The 20,623-nt window shown below is 39.6% G+C and overlaps 2 protein-coding genes across 4 annotated transcripts in view; one reads left to right on the forward strand and one right to left on the reverse strand.

Annotated features, from left to right (window-relative positions):
* The window catches only part of LOC146484612 (soluble guanylate cyclase 88E-like), a 40,947-nt gene that overhangs the window by 13,411 nt on the left and 6,913 nt on the right, over positions 1-20,623 (forward strand). Inside the window, exon 10 of one of the 2 annotated variants that reach the window (XR_014863601.1) lies at positions 142-1,389. Coding sequence is in view for 1 of the 2 variants with exons in the window: in XM_085104670.1 (XP_084960796.1) it covers positions 142-264 (123 nt within the window). In the remaining variant the exon portion in view is untranslated. Of the gene's footprint in view, positions 1-141; positions 4,050-20,623 lie in introns of those variants that run through there. The other variant, XM_085104670.1, reaches the window with a different exon arrangement.
* Positions 3,211-19,518, reverse strand: LOC146484613 (ATP-binding cassette sub-family C member 4-like). Of its 2 annotated transcripts, none has more exons than XM_085104651.1 (7): positions 19,256-19,518; positions 11,702-12,230; positions 10,792-11,171; positions 8,305-9,731; positions 7,414-7,984; positions 6,782-6,921; positions 3,211-6,211 (listed from the first exon to the last, which is right to left on the reverse strand). In XM_085104651.1, the coding sequence occupies exons 2-7, from the start codon at positions 12,224-12,226 to the stop codon at positions 5,355-5,357; spliced, it is 3,900 nt and encodes a 1,299-aa protein (XP_084960777.1). In that variant the 5' UTR covers positions 12,227-12,230; positions 19,256-19,518; the 3' UTR covers positions 3,211-5,354. The 2 variants fall into 2 exon arrangements, with proteins under 2 accessions (XP_084960777.1, XP_084960776.1); XM_085104650.1 differs by lacking the exon at positions 19,256-19,518 and adding an exon at positions 15,982-16,952.

Consider the following 20,623-nt stretch of genomic DNA (forward strand, 5'->3'; position numbering starts at 1 on the left):
CCGTAAAAAAAATCTACCTGTAAGGAGCGACTGCCCGAAAGTTTCGATTGCCACCCAAAAATCAAATGTAATGACCTTGCTGATTTTACAGTTTACGGCATTAAGGGATGTTCCAATTTTTCTTGATTATTTCTTTTACAGGTTGAAGAAGACAATATTGTTACAGATGAACGGCAAACCAGACAAAAGAACAAAGACGTACACGCGGAAGGACAAACCAAGTCTTCCAGCACCACAGCAACTTTGCTGTGCAACATTTTATAGGTTATTACTGGTTGAAGTAGTCATGTTTTAGGCTTGTAATACTGTATACCGTGATCCGAAGACAAAGGCTTTGTAAGAACAAATACTCAATTTCTTTTGCCTTTTCATTTTGCCAATCACGTGATCAGTGTTTGTCTGTCTGTCTGTCTGTCTGTCTGCCTATCTGTTTGTCTGTCAAGACACCTGGGCTTAAACCATTCACTAGTGTAGCTACATTTCGTTGTCTGCATTGTTTTACGCTCACTGTCACTCGGACACTCGTGATCAGTGTCTGCCTGCCTCTTTAACACAGAAACTCGAAACTGCAGTAAAACAAGCAAGACATCTGGGCTCACACTATTTACTTTTCAAAGGATTTTTTCGTTGTTATCCAAAGTTTATGAGTCACTGTTATGGACAACCCACAAGAAATGCCCAAAAAAGGAGTGACCTAGGGCTTTATTTAAACGTTGATAGTTCACTGCTTTTCAGGCGGTATCCGGTAATACCACCAGCAGTGAATTAGAACACAATGTTCACACCCTGTGCAAATATAAATTATGGACTTGTGAACATGCATGTGAATTGAAGTTTGTAGAGAATTTCATTTTACTTTATTTTAGTATTTGTTGGTTTCTATTTGTTATTTTCAAATTTTACAATTATTGTTGATATCTATATAGCTGAAAATTTTACTCAGATTATTATTCCTGGTTGTTTAAAGGTGATTAGAAAAGATGTATATTATAACATTGCTATTATCAGACCTCACAGATTTTCACTTTTATAATTTATTTATTTTTCTTAAGTTTAAGGTCCACGTTACTAAAATTTTCATTGTATGCAAAGTTTTACAAAACAGATACTGACTATCTTACAGGTGTCTGGGTTAGAATTTAGTAACTTAAAAATCTGAAGTTTAACAGAAATCAACTTTCATGTTCTCGTTAGAGAGTCCTCCATTAATCCTGCCACTCCTATTTCCTGAGAAATGTGGTTCTAAACTTTCGACGTTAGAGACGAAATCCTGCAAAACTAATAAATGGCCTTTCAAATGAAAGCAATTGTGCAATACTTTCCCGTGACGCTGTTGATTATGCGGCTACGTGAGTTGGGCAGAACCTTCGAATCTGGAGACGAAATTCTGTTAAGTGTGACCATTTAAATGAAAGCTTCTGAGCATGACGTTCCTATGGTTCTGTTTATTATCCTGTGCAAGGTGGCCCTAACGTTTGAATCTGGAAAAGAAGTTCTTGAGCACTCTTTGAGGATTAATTTCCTTTGTTGCTATTTAATTTGCTGCACAACGTGCTCAAACTTTGGAGTCTGTGTATGGAATCTTAAAGTGTGACCATTCAAATGAAAGCTACTAAGCAGTACTTTCCTGAGGTGATTTATATTATGCTGTACAAGGTGGTTCTAAGTTTTGAGTCTGGATGAAATACTGAAGTGTGACCATTCAAATGAAAGCTACTGAGCAGTATTTTCCTGTGCTACTGTTTTTATGCTGTATAAGATGGCTCGAACTTTTTAGTCTGTGAATGGTATGAATCACCTAAAGTGTGACCATTCCAATGAAAGCTGATAAGCAGTACGTTCGTGTGGTACCCTTTGTTTTTCATATTTTGAAATTATTTTTCCAGTTTTGAGCTTGTATTCAGGACGGAGTGGCGGGGTTAAGGAAGAGTTGACAGTCATTAAACTACGAAGCAAGGAAATAAAAGAAATTTGAGAGTACTGCAGGTCAGTTAAGAGGAAAATTTATGGTGCAAATTATGTGAATACAAAGGTATGTTTTCTTTCCAGAGTTTTTTTAAGGAACGTGGGAGCATTCAAAGGCCTGTGGCTTTCTATAGTAATAGTTCAAGGTTCTTCTCGTGTCATTGTAGTTTGTCACAACATATTTTTAGATAATGAGAGATGCAAAGTCAGGTCTAGTTAATTTAAGAAAGGAACAAAGCTGGTTTCGAGCTCAAAACGGCTCGGGAGTCATTTCGATCTTAGTAACTACTGAAAAAATATCTCAAATTAAATTACGTAGTTTAATTACCATGAAATGTTTGTTTCGTTATGTTTTGTACCGCAGAAGTTCTAATTATGTAAATAATTATATAAAAATGTCTTTATACAGAGAGCACTTGAAAACCCACGTGACTATTTGCTTGGTTGTAATATTCTTTTTCTTTTTGTGTTAATATTCCTGACGTTTTGATAAGGTATTTCAGAAAAAGATAGAAGCAGTGAAATCCAGTGTACAATTGTAGGTCTGGTTTCGGAGCACGAAGTGCAAGGAAATCGCTTGGATCTTTACAAAGTGCTGGAAATAACTGCTTAAATTATGTAGCTTAATTGTAACTCAACAAAAACCAAACCGTACATAAAATGTATGTTTCGTTATGTACAGCACCGCAGAAGTCCAAATTATATAAATAATTATACTATATGTATGTTTTCTTTATGGAAAGGGAGCGTTTAAAGACCCACGTAGCTATTCGGTTCATTTTAATACTATCTTGATATTCCTGGGTTAGTGTGACAAGGTATTTCAGAAAATGAGAGAACCAGCAAAACCAATAGCCTCCCTCGTAGATGCTTTCAGTGGCTCGTCACGCAATCTTTCCTCCCCAACGAAGGGAGGAAAGGTTGTGTGATGAGCCAAGAGAGCGTCTGCGAGGGAGGTTACAAAACCCAATAGACAACAGGCCATTTCCGAGTTGCTGTGAACCTCACTATGAAAGCGAGGCTTGTGCAAAACTGTTCATATGAAAATTAGTTTTGTTTACAAAAGAATGAAAACTAATTTTCATGACAAAATCTTTGCACTTAGCCTCACTTTCATAATGAGGTTCAAAACAACTCGGTAACGATCTATTGAAGGTGATGTTCAAAAAAGCTGGTTTCGGGGCGCGAAGCTACGGAGCTACAGACTAATAAGTCACTTGGTTCTTCATAAATTGATGACAAATATTTCCAGTTAAATTATTTTCGTTTTATTCACTTATAACAATTAACCATACTTGAAATGTTTGGTTAGTTATGTACAATATCGCAAAAGTTTTAACTACATAAATAATGATATAAAACATAATGGAGGAGAGCATTCAAAGCCTACGCGACTATTTGGTGCAGTATAATTCTTAAGCTTTCTAATTTATATTCATGGGTTATTCTTATTCTCATTTAGTGAGCAGCGAACTACCATAAATCCTCGAATAGGCCCCACCCCCCCCCCCCCCTTCCTCTCTTCTCTGATCCAAGTATTTTCATTACGCATGCGAAGTGTGCCGCTTTTAAAACTATATGAAGAGCTTTGTTTATTAACACACCGGTTACCGTATGTTGAAAGCAATAAATGATTTGGGAAACATTATACAGTATAAGGATAACGGCCTCACTCACCAATTTAGGCACTTATTTGAGGATTCAGGTAGTTAAGCTTCACAAGTTAGAATTGAAGATTTAATTAAAGTGCAAAATAGAAAGTGGGAAGAAACCGAAAAAAGTACAGAAGGCGAAAACCTGGAGTTTTTAACAAGGTATGTCAGCAAAGGAAAGAAACGAAATCGAGTCCAAAACGTGAAATTCCCACAATCTCTAAGGGGATGAGTAAAAATTGTTCAGGATGCACAAAATTATATTCTACAAGCCACCCTCGCCTATTAAAAAAATGGAGGTTCCCTAGTTCTCTGTGAATACAAATATAGATAGATTAAAGTCGGCTATGCTTTGGAAATGTTACTTGTTGGGGATATTGAACATATGCGTCGTCTACAATTCTTAGAAATAAAATAGAACTCCCTGCAAAAGCTTGTCATTATTTGACTCGGGGAAACGTAATATAATTTACTGGATAGCCTTCGTGTCGCCGTACCGGGGGGGACAACTAGGCTCCACGTAGGCTTTTGCTTGCTTTTTGTCTGTTGATCCTATGGAAAACTGACAGTTCATGCAATATTTACATCTCGTCCAATCTAGTTGGGCTTTCGATTGGCTGTTGAATGGGATGTGATTTAACGTGTGCTTCACGTATACCGTTGTTTGACTCTATACTCCTTTCATGACAATCTTGCTCGAGTGTTTAATTCCGTTAAATCTCTGATGCTTACTTGCGCATTCAGGGTTCATGTTAGGTTCGTCAATGCAGTGTTCAATGATGTAAGTCCATGGGCGATCGTGATCACTGTTGAGAAACATCTCTCGACTCTTCATCTGTGATCAATACAATCTTGTCAGGTGTTAGTGGATTTTGAATCAATGTCCGATGTGATTTCTATACAGCGTTAGAACGGTTTTCAATTGAATGTTGAAAGCAATTCATATCAATCAATGAACCGACCAATCAATTGTCTGCGTTGATTTGCTCTCGTGCTACGTTTCCAACCAATGCACGCGTTTTCCTGCGCTTGGCGTCCGTCAAATGTATTTAATTTGAGTTCTGATTGGCTCATTGCGGGTTTGGTATCTGCTGCGATTGGGCAGAGTTTATAATTGCTCTGGTTTTTGCTTTTACCACATTCGATTGTAAATCGTCTCAATATACAATGTAACGGCTGTTATTTTTAGGACCAAAATCTTGTTCAGTGTTATTGATCGAAACTCATCTGTGCGATCGTAATGCGGTCGTGTTCATAACTTATGCTCATGTACTCACTTTCAGTTTGGCGTGAAAGCAAAGTTTTCACAGTATTACTGAAGTCAACTGCAATTATTGTTGCGGAACGTCTATCAGTGCTCCGCCTCTCAAAACCGCGCCCTTGTCCCAGGGTTCAGTGGTTTAAGCATAACTGCTATTGTGATCATTCCGGTGGTCGTTAGGGTTCGTCTACAAACTGTCCATCTCGCAGCATCACAACCTTGTCGTAGTGTTCAATGGCTTTGAACTTGTGTGAGATCGTTATTGCCACTCAAAACGGCCCCTGGTCTCAGGGTCAGTGTTTTAAGCCTTACTGCGATTGTTATTACTCTGATGGTTGTTGAGGTTCGTCTACCAACTGTCCATCTCTTAGCATCACAATCTTGTCGCAGTGTGAATCTGTGTGAGGTCGTTATTGCCTCTCAAAACCGCGCCCTTGTCCCAAGGGTCAGTGTTTTAAGCCTAACTGCGTTTGTTTTCACTCTGATGGTTGTTGAGGTTCGTCTACCAACTGTCCATCTCTCAGCAACACAATCTTGTCGCAATGTTCAATGGCTCTGAGCCTATGGGAGATCGTTATCACTGTTGAATTTACCAATCTCTTTCGAATTGTTTCTTGTATAATTTGCGCCGTTTTCGGGTCTATATGAGCGGCTGGCTCATCTAATACGACTATTTTACTCCCCTTCAAGAGAACACGAGCAAGGCAAATTAACTGTCTTTCTCCTACACTTAAATTCATTCCTTTGTTAGTCAATCTGTAGGACAGCTTCCCCTGGAAAGTCTCCACCAAGGGTTTCAATTGCGCTGCTTCTAAAACGTCCCACAGATCGGCGTCACTGTGTTTTCCCAGTGGATCGAGATTCTTTCTAATAGTCCCACTGAAGACAACAGGATCTTGGCTTAAGACAGAGATGCACTTGCGAGATTCTTGAACATTCAAATCACTTAAACTTACTCCATCTATTGTGATCAGCCCTTCAGCTTCGGGCAAGCGCATAAGGGAAGCTCCGATACTTGACTTTCCAGCTCCTGTTCTTCCTACAATTCCAATCTTCGATTGCCCATCAATGTTCAGATTTACATTGTCAAGTACTCTAGGTCCTTCGGGATAGTACGTCAATGATACCCCACTGAATTTAATTTCCCCTTTCGTCGGCCATTGTTCAGGTCGTGCTGATACTTTCTGGTACCCTGGTTCTGGTTCCAATTTAGTAATCGCCATCACTCGCTCTACAGAAGTCATCAAGTTCTCAACTTCAGACCACTGTTGAACTGATACCTGGGTGAAATGAGCCGTTTCGAAGACGTAGACGAAAGCGATACCCACCAGAGCTATAAATACGAAAGCAAGCCAGCAAATTAACAAACTTGGGTAGTCACGAGTCAGTGAAAAATGGTGTTTTTTGGTTATTGACTACATGTTGGCAATCACTCAGGGTATAGAGTGATTTTTAATTGAGTGTCGTAAAACCAAAATCAAAGTAACTACTCTAGCCAATCAGAACAGATACAAACAGCGCAATTAACCAATCACAACTCGAAGCAAATACACGTCACCAGCGCCAAGCGCGGGAAAACGCGTGTGAGCAAGTCACGATTGGTTTTGGCGTTGTTTCTCATTGGTTGAGAAAGTGGCACGAGTTTTGCTAGCCAATCACAGAGCGTAGAAAAGCAAAACAAAAACAAACGTGAATTACTTTCAACACTTGATTAAAAACCACACTATAAGGCCGGCAATAACTTTTAATTGAGAAGATGTAAAGTAACAAAAATACCTTAATTTCTATGGGCTTATTTCTATATATCTAACGATCCCACAGTTTATGTATTGGCAGCGATGGTATGAAACCATAGGTGGACATTTTTCTCGGACGAACACTGGTGAATTAATCATGAGTTTACCTGCACTGTTATAGGATTGCAGAGCAGCGAACAAAGCTACAGAGCTTATTAGGAGAGCGGAGAGTAGGTCTAGCCTTATTCCCAACCATCGAGTACCGGCCAGCACCATGAAATATGCACGGCTGTGTGTGTCTTGATATCTATAAGGATGAAAGAAAATGATTTTTTTTTGTTCAGTTTTAAATGTCGGTCAGTTAATTCCGGTCTATAAACAAACGTGAATGCCATCAATTGGCGATAGACTGTCACTACTTGACTCTGAAGACGTCGTCCACTCAGGTTGTGAAAATGTCAGTCAATCTCACCGGCAACAGTCTTTTTCAGGAACTTTGACTGCCACTAGGACGACCAGGCAAGGCAGATTTCTGAAATCACCACGCTCAAAACATTTCGCTATGTGAAATTTAAAACTTGTTGTTCTAAAGAGTTGTCTGTGAAATGCTCAGTGGATATAAGCATTAACAGCATGGCATGGTAAGCTGTTTGACGCTGTTTTAAATATTTCATTCAACATAAAAGCCCAGATTCTCTCCACTAACACTCCCCTCCTGAAATAAGTCCCCTAAACTCCTTTTAGTGATTATTAGCCTAACAGTCGGATTTTACGGCAACTGTTAATTATTCAAACGCACCTATACAACTGCTCTGCAAACTCTTGTTGTCGTCCACGGCTTCGGATGGTGTCCAAGCCATCAAGTGTTTCAGAAATTTGTGACAACACAGGACTGCGGGAGATAGACTCGAGCCTTTTTAGCTCCCTAGAAGTTCTCATGAAATACCTGGCGATGTAAACATACAACAGTATAATTGGCACAACAACTGCTGCAAGCCACGCGTTCGCCACTAAGGGAAGCAAAGCAGCAGTCAACACGAACAACACCATTTGGATTGCAAAGAGGAATGTCTGCGGTAAAACCTCGTCGAGGCAACCAATGTCTTTGGAAAACCGATTGAGAATCATGCCAACTGGATTTGAATCGAAAAATAGAACCGGTGCTTTGAGGATAGCCGTTGTCATGTTGTTGTGAAGTTTCTCTGAAGACCTCAACACCGCCATGAAGAAGAAGTAGGCGCGCAGTATTGTAAGGAGAACAACTACAGCGACAGAGCCGGCGTAGATGCCGACATTCGTACTCTCCGTTTGTTCGTCGTGAGGCAGCGTTGTAAGAAACGAAAGCCACAGATCGGGTATAACCGTCATTCCTGCAAAAGAGGATGCAGCGAGAGGGTAAGAGCTATTATTAAAAACTGACTCATTGGGTAACGCAGTTCCAGAATTTTGACTGGTTTAGCAGCCATGGTATATGAGCCATTATACCATGCCCCCACAAAAAAATTAACCATATTTTTCACATCTCCAGCCTTGGAAACATTGAGTAGGATGCAACAATTAATATATAAATGAAAACTTTAGGAACAGGGGACCGTGCGGATATCATTCATTATTATACCCGAACTTCTACGGTTTAATGCTAAGTGCGTTTGGATTGCGGCTGTTATAGGGTATTAATCATAACAGTTACCTTGGCAAACAAAGAACATGATGATCAACGCAGCAAGAATGAAAGGATGAACTCCTGCTCTTAGATAATCCCAGTACAGCTTGAAGGACACTGCTCCAGTCACACGGTCCTCCTCTGTAATCTCCATGCTTCTTATCAGACTGTTCTCTGAAGTTTTCTCTTTGGAACTTCCAATTTGTTCTTCAAGCAAAAGTATCTCCTGGACTTTTTTGTCTTCCGTAACATGTCGAGTTTCCAGAGTGTCTGCTAAAGCTTCGTTCCCATTAAGTTCCAATATTGTCCCCTTGGCGACCAGTGATCCATTGTCCATGACAATGACTTGATCTGCCAAGTTCATGTGGCTTTCTTTATGAGACACCATCAGTCGAACTTTGTCTGACAGTATCCCGAGGATGCAGCGTTTGAAGATGAAATCGCCAACGTTTGCATCGACTGCAGAAAGTGGATTGTCCAAAAGGTAAATGCCACAATCGGCATACACTGCTCGAGCCAAACTGATGCGAGTCTTCTGACCTCCACTTAAGGTGTCACCGCGTTCCCCGATGACAACTTGATCTCTGTCTGGAAACCTTTGTATGTCCTCTTCCAAACCACATGCTCTGATAGCTCGGATGTACTTATCGTAGTTGAATGGAAGACCAAATAGGACATTTTCCCTCAGTGTTCCAGAGAACACCCAAGGTATTTGCGGGACATATGCAATGGTATCACAGCAGTCGATAGTTCCTTCAATTACCGGTATCTCACCAGCAATTACAGATAACAGAGAGGACTTTCCACTTCCCACTGGGCCCGTAATGACAGTCAAGGTTTTATCTTTTGCTTCAAAACTGATTGATTTCACTGGAACTTTGTCATCGCCATTTATTTGGCATGTCACATTGGTTAACTTGATACACCCCTTTGTATTTGACTGAGAATTTCCTTTTATTATTGTTTGGTACAATCCCAAATTCGATAGTCCAAGTGGATGGTATCCGTTTCTGTCATCTTGAATTTTCACAAACTTGGTGATGATGCACGACGTTTTAATGTATTCGTCGAAGCAGGCCAGTCCATCAGAAATGTCCACCGCTACTTTTCCGAAACGTTTCTTCCCGTATAACAAATCTTTTCCAACATAAGTTGCCTCCTTTTCTGACGTTACACATTGTAAATCGGGCAGCAACAAAAATTTCTGTATTCTATCAAATGAAACGTACGCCTCGTAGACAAAATGCGTTCCTTCTCCTATTGACCTCAGAACACTGTTTCGAAGGACGTTAATTAATGACAAGAGCGTAAATACAGTAAACGGCGTCAGAAGGCGACCAGTGAAGGCAAGCGTCACAAGAGAAATGAAGGCAGCAACAACTCCTGAGGTATACATGATAGAAATTGCGCATGAAAGAAGAAAACTCTTGCGGCGGATTATTTTCATTTCATCCCTGAAAAATGAGAAACGAAAAGACAGCTTGAGATACTCTGACAATCTTAAACTACAGTATCTTGCTTTTCGATGGAGTTAGTAATAGAGGTTTTCATACCAGTCTAGCATTCTCATTTCTCGAAGAACGTAGAAGTCAAACTGGGTTAGTTTTATGCTAGTAAATCATGTATGAGGCCGGGGTTATTGGCCGTTAACTGGTTGAGTGCGTGGGTTAAGTTAATAGCAAAGACAGGTATGTAAATTAGAAAGGTGGAAATTGGAATTAGACAACCAGAAAAAAATCATTTTTGTCGCGAAGAGTTTCTGTTCTTTGGTTTCGTCACAGTTGTAGTTCCTCTTTTCTCTTTTGCTCACCTCAGTAGTAAAGTACTTTTAGGCTTTGAGTATCTCGTATTTACCCTCTCTTGATGCCGTGTATACTCAGGTCAACTACAACCGGGCTAGTACATAATGACACCTCCCTTTATATAGTTAAGACGTGGTCAAGGCCAATTTTATACAAGCACGACAGTTTTAACCTATATAGTATGAGGAAAATTAAGTGAAATTGGTTACATGGTATGGTTATTTAACAATTGTTCACCAAAGAAAAAAAACTGCTAGAGTTTTTAGTAAAATAATTACTGAATTGGCAAAGCCGCACACTTGTAGCACTATCTGTGTAAGCATATTGTTACGTACGAGGTGGCGTCAACTATAAGCCTGGTGGTTTCTAGAGGTCACCTCGCCATACATTAAACTATGGATAAATTGTAAATATATTGAAAAAAAGGCAAATATATGTCAAAATGTCAAAAAAGTAAACAGTATCGTACCAAACCAGTGGATAGGCAGCCCCTGAATTAATCGCTTTATTTCTACCGAATTGACAAAAGAACCCTACTTGCGAAATCCAGGACAATGCAGTGAGGTGAATAGCAAATGATATCTGGAGTTTGAGTAGCCAATCAGAGTGCGCGAAACAGATTTTCCATTGACATAGTATATACTTAATGATATTATCAGATACATAACCATTTGAACATCTTTGGGAAAATGTCCTCTGTTTATTCACTAACCTTCGAGTATCTTCGATCTGTTCTCTGAAGATCCATTCCCACGCATGCGTCTTCACTTCGCGTATTCCAGCCACTATCTCAGCGATGAGATTTATTCGCTTATCAGAAACGCAAGCAGTCTTCACCCGAAGCTTCCCAGATAAGTATATCATGGAACCGCCAAAAGGCACCAGAAGGAGCAGAAAAATGAAGCCCATTAACGCCTGCCAACCTATGAAGCGCCATAGCAACGGCACAGTTACACAAACATCAAAGATGGCGACAATGAGGCGAAAAAACTGCCTGGCAGCTAGTTCCATTCTCTGAACATCATTGGACACCAGATCAATCACGTGGCCTTTTGTAAACTCGTTGAGTGTGTGCTGACCGAGGAGTAGAATCTGCAGTGAAGAGGTTAAATGACGATGGTATGTTATTACCAGCCAGAATGGAGCTATCAACGCCATAGTGAGTGATGAGTGTTTGCGTTGTTCCCAAAATCACACAATGGGAAAACTTATAGGGATATTATACGAATTTGGAAACGTCGTCTGTTTTCTCAGTTAGGATATGCATGGCTCTACGAATCATCTTTATTACTAGAAGGACAACCTCAGTCCATCTCAGTAAATATGTCGACTGAAATCTTAATCTTGTTCCCATAGAGGGTTTTTGACCAAAATAAACCTGCCTGCCAAATCAGAGCAGACTCAAACAACCACAGAACCAATCTCATGTAAATTTATGCAGCTGGCTTCAAGCGCGGGAAAACGCTGGGGCAACAAGAGTCGGATTGGTTTTATTTCTTATTGGTTGAGAAAGTAGTCGCGCGATTTTTCCAAATGACCAAAGGAAAGTAAACGCGAATTACGTGAATTACGTTCGGCAATTAACTGAAAAACAAACAAGCACGAAATGAAAGCAAACTGACCTTCTTGAAGATGAGACCTTTAAGGGATGCCTTCATCCGCATTCCAATAACGTACAGTTTGAAACTGCTGTGATGAACAGCCACGCTTTTCATCAACACGACCAACAGCATCAGCACCGCGCAAAAGCACAGTAAGGTTCGCTCTGGCGCGCTGGACATAAGAGTAGAAATGAAAACTCCAAGGAAGAAAGGCTGAAGAAATCGACCGACTGAGTCTAGAAATCCGGCAAATACAATTATACAGAGATCCTTGCGAGACAGGACTTTCATGGCACTCTTCCATAACCTTGGTTCTTTGCCTTTTTGCCTGGAGTCTCTCAGATCTTTAGTCCATTGCGAGTGTAACTGTTTTGTCAACACACGGGTTTTGTCTTCCTCGTGCAACGGCCAGAAATCGGATTGTTGCAAGGGACGCTTGTATCCTATTTTAAACAAATCGTTGGTCCACCAGAATAGAAGAAATGAGATCCAGCTTGCTTTGCTCTGTGGATGTGTTGAGGCGTCATACTCGCCGTCTCCTTCCATTGTTCTGAACGAGACAAAGAAACAAAATGCAAAGGCAATGAGAATTCTAGGTCGTATTTCATCGAGATGAACCGTTCTTTTTGGGTTTTTGGTTAGCTGGTCATTTTGTGAGTTCTCACAAAGACCACGATCTTCTGCTTATGACTGCAAAATTATAAAAATAACATGAGATAAAAATTTATGATGTAACGATAGTAATGTACTTAAGAAAATGAATAATTAAGGACTTATCACAATAAGTAAGGACCGTGCAAAATTATTAGTATTATTAACTTACAATGTTGGGAAAGGAAGATAAACTAGTGACTCGTCTTTGCTTAAGGTGACAGACAATTCCACAAAGACAGCTCCCTTAAGCGAACCTCTTTCTAAGGGTTTCAGTATTTGATCTTGGTACGTAATAAATGTGTTCTTGGCCTCGCAGATTGTGATTGTGGGTGGTGGTCGCCAAGACTAATTTTTTCAAAAATGTAGTTTAGGGACCTGCGTACTCATAGTTTTGTAAATAGAGGTTTTAACACGATAATCGCCTCCGTCAGCTAGGCTCCATCAGTTGAGTCCACGAATAAGGAAGATTAAACATCCCACTGATCGGATTCAGTTATTACCGACTGATCTTATATTTATTAACGTTTTGAGTTTAGACTTTCTCCACTACTCCCCCACATAGCACTACAATAATCGAAGAGCAGAACGAGAAGAGACTTGTAGACTGATATTAAGATACTGTGGAGAAGAAATGGTTTCAGTTTTCTGATAACCTGCGATCATACCCTCCTCCCTACACCGCCTGACCGCAGGGCAGTTTTCTAAAGGTGCAAGGACTTTAGATACCTTACTTGTGACCTCAGAAACACGTGAATCCAAAGAAAGAGTTTCATTGAAACGTACACTACTAAGACATTGTTAAGTCGTTGCTCTTTCGATTCGATGGCCTTCAAGGCTAATGTAAGTAAATTGTATGTCGTCTTCCAATAAATACACATGTAGTCTTGACGACATAAGGGCTAAGACGGATAGCGTCAAGTTTTTGTTTCAGACTTATACGACAGTTCTTCTTGATCATGAGCAGAATAAGTAAGATTTATATCGTCGGCTTACATTTGTGTATCTGAGAGGATTTTACAGTTTGGTAAGTCATTATAGAAAGTAAAATTACGGAGGCCCGAGAAATGATCTTTGCCTTGGGGCACTTCCTAGCGTACAGTACAAAGTTCTGCTGCGCAATTAATTAACCACTGTAAATTGCATTTGCTCAGAAATACAGCTTCTGAAGTAATTAAAAAGTCCTAACTTTAAACCTTTACACCGGTAATCTTGTTAGCAGAATTTGTGGTTAGTGGTATCAAATGCCTTAAATTAACCCCTTTCTAAGATCGATAAATAGAATAGCATTGTTATATTGAATCATTGTCGCTGCCAAGATTCCAGTTATTTTTGGCGTCAACGAGAGCTGTTGAGGTAGACGAAAGTGGTCTGAAACCGGATTAACATTTAGAAGAATAGGAATTGAACCACATGATGATTAACAGGACCTTTGGAGCGAAAATGTTAAAAATAAACATACTGCTAGACACTGAAACCTTATCGAGAAAGTGCTTTAGAAATCTTTAACCGTAGAAATTGTCAGATAAAGCGAGGTCATGTCAAAGTCAGTAATCCAGAGGATTTCTATGAGCGTTTACGTTGTATGTTGTTACCAACAACCACACAAAAATACCTAAAAACCTTCTTTTTGTATTGTTTCTCTTTTGTACTTATCACCAAATAAATTGTTAATTTGTACTCTGTCTACATTCGAGAATATAGTGGCGCGCGGTCGAATGAATACTTGTGTGTCGTTTTTCATGATCAGCCCCATTTTTTGTATTTTAAATGTTCATTGTTGAAAATTATACTAAAATATTTATTCCTGAATATCACCCCAGGCTCAGAAAATATTGGTCAATATTTCCTCGCCATGTTCACCAATCTTTTCTTTGCCTTCGCGAATAATTGTTAAATATCAAACATACGACATCACTACATGGCTCGGACCCGCTCGCGCACTAAACAGCTCAGCACACGATTGCAATGCTGTCGCGTCTACTAAATTGGATGTAATTACATACAAATGAAAACCACAGGAAACGGTCAACCATATTAGCTGATAATCTTAATTTCATCAACTTTTTTTTTTTGCCCAACTATTGTTGGGGTCCCAGTGGTTGTGTACTCGAACAAAAAATTAATAATGGTAATCGATTGCACTTTGTCAATCACGAGTTGACAAATGTTGACACGAAATTCTTAAACCAGTTTTGCTTTCGTTTTTTCAAAGATTCAATTGGTTGGATGTTAAATCATTTATGTTAGATTTCCACGAGTATCTTACGTAGCAGTGAAGTGCTCTTCAAGAGGCTCGCCACTTTCCCTAGTGATTTTATTTTCATCATAAGTTGAGTCAAGTATGCCAAGGCACGAAAGCAGACACGGCGAAATTTTCTTTCACTTTTTGACATTTCAATTAAATAATTGTCAAAGAGACAATGCCAAACAGCGAGGAGAGAACAAGGGAAAAATGATTAACAGGAAATTGTGCTATTAAGAGAATGAATGCATTGAAACGAGACGAGACGGAACGAATTGGTAAGACAATGGAATGGTTAGGTGACTGTTAAATTTGAAGGCATCCGTATTTTCAATATATTGACTTGGCCGGAGGGCAGATACGTGCTAGGTTAGGCTGGGTTTGTTAGCATTCCTTACAACGTAATGTTTGCCTCTCATCCACTTAGAAAATGTTTCTTTTCGCCACATATTGCATCGGCTACTTAAGAGATGATATTTGAATAGAAACAAACGAAGAACAAAAGCTTAAAAGGTGCAAAATTGACGCAAATCATTCCGGCAGCGGTAAACAATGTAGTACTGAAGCTTAAGGAAACAACTATTAGCTTGAATTATAGACATGTTGAACCTGTACATATGAATTTTGAACACGGCAGTTTTTTTGTCCTGTTATTTCGCAAACCGTTCGCCCTGAAAAAAAAAATCGAATTCCTCACAAATTGAGCGACTTTAATTTTGATAACACGTCCTGAACCCGTTTAACCCGAAAGCGCCACCTTGGTTGTATAAACTTTTGAGTCTGCGGTTAAATCCTAACGGCTTATAATTCAAATGATGGCTATTGAGCATTTTTCCCTTGGTGCTGTTTACTATGCGAACAAGGTGGCATTAACTTTTTTTTTCTGTCGCTAAAGTCGTCGAACATAGTCGGTGACCATTACAATGATTGTCAGACAATTCAGGAATTTTTTTCTTCTCGCACTGTTCATTGTGATCCTGTGAATGAAATCCCAGAAATCTTTTAAAAAATGTGACCATTCTGAAGTTCGTGTGGTTCCCGTTTCTCCCTACAAAATGAAATTTGGGTATTCTTTGCTTTTTCTTAATAATATTAACCATGAGAAACCCACGACTGAAACTGGTGGTTCCAAGTACGATTATGTAACCTCATGGTAGTCATACTAAATCAGACATACCAGACGTCGGTTTACTGTCATGGTTCTAGAATTTTGCTAGTTTCTTCATAACTCCTTACGAAGTTTTCAGTCCTTCAAACGAAGACTTTGTATTTTTTGTGTTGTCTCTCAATGCCTCGGTTATAAAAAAAGACTGAAATTTGGTGGTTCTTTTGATACCGTTGTAAACTTGGTAGCTCACGAAGAAACAAATAAATAAATAAATGAATAAAAGAAGTTCATATTTACCTCTGCATTACGAAGCCTGCTACTCAGTGCAGTGTTGACTGCTCGAGTTCGGTCAACGTTTAAAAAGCTCTTAAACCGCGTTGGTCATTCTAGCGTTAATTTAATAACCACCAACTCGAAACATTGCCATTGTTTTCGTTGTCGTCGCTGCATAAAAGGTCACGACATCCAGGAACGTGAATGAGACAATGAATGAATAAGTTTATTTTTAAGTGTCTCAAGCGGATGGTGGAGTTCAAACCACGCAGTCGCGTTACGCGTAGAACGTTTCAATCTGTTAATGTTATCCCGAAGTGTTAAGTTATCTCACTGAATGTAATGAGGCATAAATGCCTGTGGCTTTACTAGTGTCTATATTAAGCAAAATTAAATTCAGGTTTTTTGTCATCTCTCTTAGGCGTGTGAAGATGGGTCTGACTAAAAAGGGAAATTAATTAACGACACTTGTTGCAAGACTCCCGGCAGCAACTAACGGAATTTTATCTCCGCCTGGTCAAATTTTGATGTGTAAAACTTATTCAAAATTTATCGCAACATTTTAAAAGGAGGATTGCGGGAGAAACAACAAATAAACAATCATACAAACAAGTAAGCAAACAAACTCAAATATTGTAGAGGACGTATGCAACGATGTTGCGTGATCACTAACTTGACGATTCCCGCAGCAGCAATACACCCACTTAAGGAGTTAACCAGTGATCACGAGCGATCAATCTCTTATTTCTCATATCCGTGTCACTAACTTGTCCAAAGTGAAAGGTTAAGAGAATGGAGAAACTCATAAACAAGGTGATATTGTCTTAATGAACTCTAAGCGGCTAACGTTAAAAAATGTGTTGCGATCACGAAATATTGCTTTTTGTGAAAATTCAATGTTTTTACCATTTTTTAGTCCGCCGTGCAAATGTCATAATTCCGTGAAATCAGTTTTTAACTGTCGTTAAAAGTTAACTCTTCTCCCAGAGCTTTGTCGCTTCTCTCTGTTTTCGAATGTTTGTAAACAGATATTTTTAAACATAGAGCTCTTATCTATACTTGCTTTTCAGCCAGAAAATCAACAGTGATTATGTTTAGAGTCTTAAATGGTGATTCAATATTAAATAAATTTTGTCATCACCGTCAAATGCCGGAAGCGTAACCATTTGCAGAACGTTAGCATTTCCCATATTAGGCCCTGTTTTTATATCTCGAGTGTTCATAATAAAGCAGAATATAAGATTACGTCCGACTTAAGCACCACAAGATGACGCATTTGGATTTAAAAAATGTGCCTAAATCTCCGAGAAGTGCTACTGCACTAGGCGAGAGATTCAAAGTTATTTAAACCCCCCTTGTCGAGCCGGGGTTGAACTCAATTCGTATTTTCCGCTGACAATTATTCATTTGAACTTGATCCTCTGCTGACAGCTTTGATTATTTGGTATATATATACACGACATTGAAACAGCGTCTGGATTGAAGTCTTGTTTCAAGTTCTAACCTTTGGACGCCTTTGAATCATTGGACCTAATGTAAATTCTTTAGGACATGGTGTATTTTTTGGCCTTTTTCGTCTACTTAGATCTTTGTCGGCACATTTTAAGGTAGTCTTCAGAATATAAAGCGGCTATGAGACCGTAACAGATGGGATAAATTGAAGAAAGTAACATTGCAAATTCCTGCACGTATAGCAAATTCCTGCTCGAGCATTCTGCAATTATTGACAATAAAAAAAGGTCAACTTTGCCGGATATATTATTCTTCCCAGAAACCCTCCCAATTTACCCCCCAAACAGATCGGCATTTAGCGCGTTTTTTAGCCCACCTGCACCTTCTAACTACATATCGTTCGTTTCAAGATCTGCATATCTATATAGTTGGTTAGACGGACTGGAGGTGGAAGCGCCATAAGCTTTAGCTTGATTTCACGGTCACGACTCCGAGGAGTCGCTTTTCTCGATAATTCTGTAAAAACCAAACGAACAGAAAAAATGTCATTTTCGTTCGTCACATTTCCGTCCAGTTTAATAAAAAATGCTTCAACTCCAAAAGACGAAGCTTGTGGACTTAAAAATGAAAGCTATTTAGAGGTACTTTCCTGTAGTGTTGTTTATTTATTATGATGTGGTTCTATAATCTTTTGAGTCTGGGTGAAAACCTCAAGTGTGACCATTCAAATGAAAGCTACTGAGAAGTACTTTCATGTGGTGCTGTTTATTATCTTGTAGATGGTGGTTCTAAGTTTTGAGTCTGTGGATAAAAACCACAGGCGTGACCATTCAAATGAAAGATACTGAGCTGTGCTTTCCTGTGGTGTTGTTTATTATGCAACACAAGCCGGTTCTAACAAACGCAATCCATACGTTTGACCCAGTGCGTGTGACCATCCAATCGCCGGCACTTTGATGCGGTACTATTTGATATTCAGCAGCAAGGTGTTTTAACTTTTGAGCCTTTTGGTAAAATCCTAGCGAATTAACCTTGATTCATATGAAAGCTACTGAGCAGCACTTTTCTGCGGCACTTTTTTCGCATTTTGATATTTTACAGAATACGTTAAAATGACGAGTTTTCGATTTCTGAAAAAAATCTCGTGAGCAAAACGCTAATGCTTCTTTAAAGTCATTCACCTTCGCCCACTCGTATCTGTCATCACATTAATTTTGAGGGCCTTAACCACTCTAAAATTAGCCTCAAGATAAACGCACGTGTCAGTCGATGTATGCTTACATCAAATGTCTCCTTATGACAGACGGATTTATCAGGGTAACATGAATCTAACACCGGTGGTTTTTCAATTCAGCTTTACAACATCTATAAAAAATGAAAATTTAGATGAACCCTTCTGTTTTCACCCTTTATTTTGATGACGTGACCAACATCGAACTGTAATTCATATGTTGACCGTAGAGGAATATGCTTTTCAAAACCTTTTAGGGTTGAAATTTAGCAGAGTTTGGTCATCCTACATTTAAAGCATGTTGTCGATTCCGGTCGGGTGGGTGTCCTTATTGAACCAAAATAAACTATGATAAACTATGGTCTGATCTAAACGTCCCCTCTAAATGTGTCAAATGTGATTCAGCCCCCGGAAAACTGGCCAAAGTCGCTCGCAACTGGATGAAGATGTCAACGGAGCATAGCTCTAATTAGTAAACATGCAGTTATGCCACTGAGTAAGTAAACAATGAGTAAACTGTTTAAAAAACAGATTTACGCAGTAAACAGTTGAAACACAGATCAATCAGTTGATAAAAAGATCAGTCAAGTATATTATCTATCACAATGAAGTCACCTGAGAGGCGGCCGATCACAATCGCTTACTGCTACTGCAAGTTATCTTCATCGCATGCGAAGAGATTTTGAACGGTTACTCATCATGGCCAATGGTCTGCTGTGTTAGATGGATAACGCCCCTTCTTGCTTACAGTCAGAAGCTGCCTTCTTGTGGGTACTACAATAGAGCCTAACTCCAGTAGCTTATGGTCGATGTGTTTCGCAACTGTAGGCCTCTGAACTGCTTTCCTCTCATACCTTATTAGACTTATTACAAAGTTTTACAGCCGGCGTGCGCACAGGAAATATTATTAACCTAGAAGGCAAATAGGAGGGGTCATGTTACAGGGACATGTCACCGCCCAGCAGTGACAAACTCACGTGTAATACGCACGAAACATGTCCCATGAAGTTCAACAAGACGCGAAACGTCGCGGGGATAAAATTTCTCGAAAATTCGTGTAGCACGAGTGTAAAAGCATGACCATTCATGAGAGGACATGTCGCTACAACTGAACATATCCATTATCCTTGAAACTTGCCTGCGAATACAGCTGTCTCACATCGCTCCTGACCGCTTGGGGTGATCACGGAAATCGATCCTTCGTATACGAATAATCTCGGAAATTCCATACTGATGATGAAAATCAGCCCGGAATCCGGACAGAAAAAAAGATGTAATCGGTTATAGTTTACGCTGAAATTTAGTTGAGACACAAAAGACCATCAAATCCTCAATTTAGATCGCTAAGCGAAACAATGAGCATCCCTAAATCAATCAGATGGTAATTCCCCATTCCCGGGGTACATGTGGGCTAAACACAAGAACCGTTTTAGCAACTCGATCGATCACCTTGTTTGAAAGAAAGCGCTGTGATATGCATAGTAGTTATTTCTTAAAGTCAGTCCGCTTTTCAGTTGCGAGTTATTTTCTTGGACTGCCGGCTATATTTACCAGCACCTGAGGCACCAGACGCTTAATACTGTTTCTCTGATGTTTCACCAACATTTCGACGCATAGCCGTGACCAGCCTCAGAAACGATCCGGCTGTGTAATGTTCCTGAGCAGTTCCAGGCACTAAAGCGAAATGGCCCTCGATTTTTTTACCATTCCAAAGATCGTGCATTGGTGCATGTGCGTTGAGTACACACTGAGGCGGAAATTTCGTTTCAAGCCTAAAGGACGTTAAAACACACTAGACGCAGTGAGTTAACGTTAGTTGTTGTGTGCAATGTAAGCGTTTTAGTTCACGTTTTATCAATAATTTGAACCTTTCAAAATTCCCCAGGCCGGGCCAGGCATCGGGAATTCCTATATATTCCCCAATATTTCGAAACTGACTTTAAACGGTCACTCAGTAGACTCACACTGGGCTTCCTGCGAGGG

This window comes from Pavona decussata, unplaced genomic scaffold, assembly GCF_977016875.1.
Source record: "Pavona decussata unplaced genomic scaffold, jaPavDecu1.1 SCAFFOLD_32, whole genome shotgun sequence".
Taxonomy (NCBI): domain Eukaryota; kingdom Metazoa; phylum Cnidaria; class Anthozoa; order Scleractinia; family Agariciidae; genus Pavona; species Pavona decussata.

Bases quoted from the DNA above. Each gene is read 5' to 3' on its own strand.
- LOC146484613 (XM_085104650.1), bottom strand. The intron at 9,732-10,791 runs GTTAGTGAATAA...CTCATTTTTCAG, and splicing joins CAGATCGAAGATACTCGAAG to GGATGAAATGAAAATAATCC. The intron at 6,212-6,781 runs GTAAACTCATGA...TCGTATTTATAG, and splicing joins GCAATCCTATAACAGTGCAG to CTCTGGTGGGTATCGCTTTC.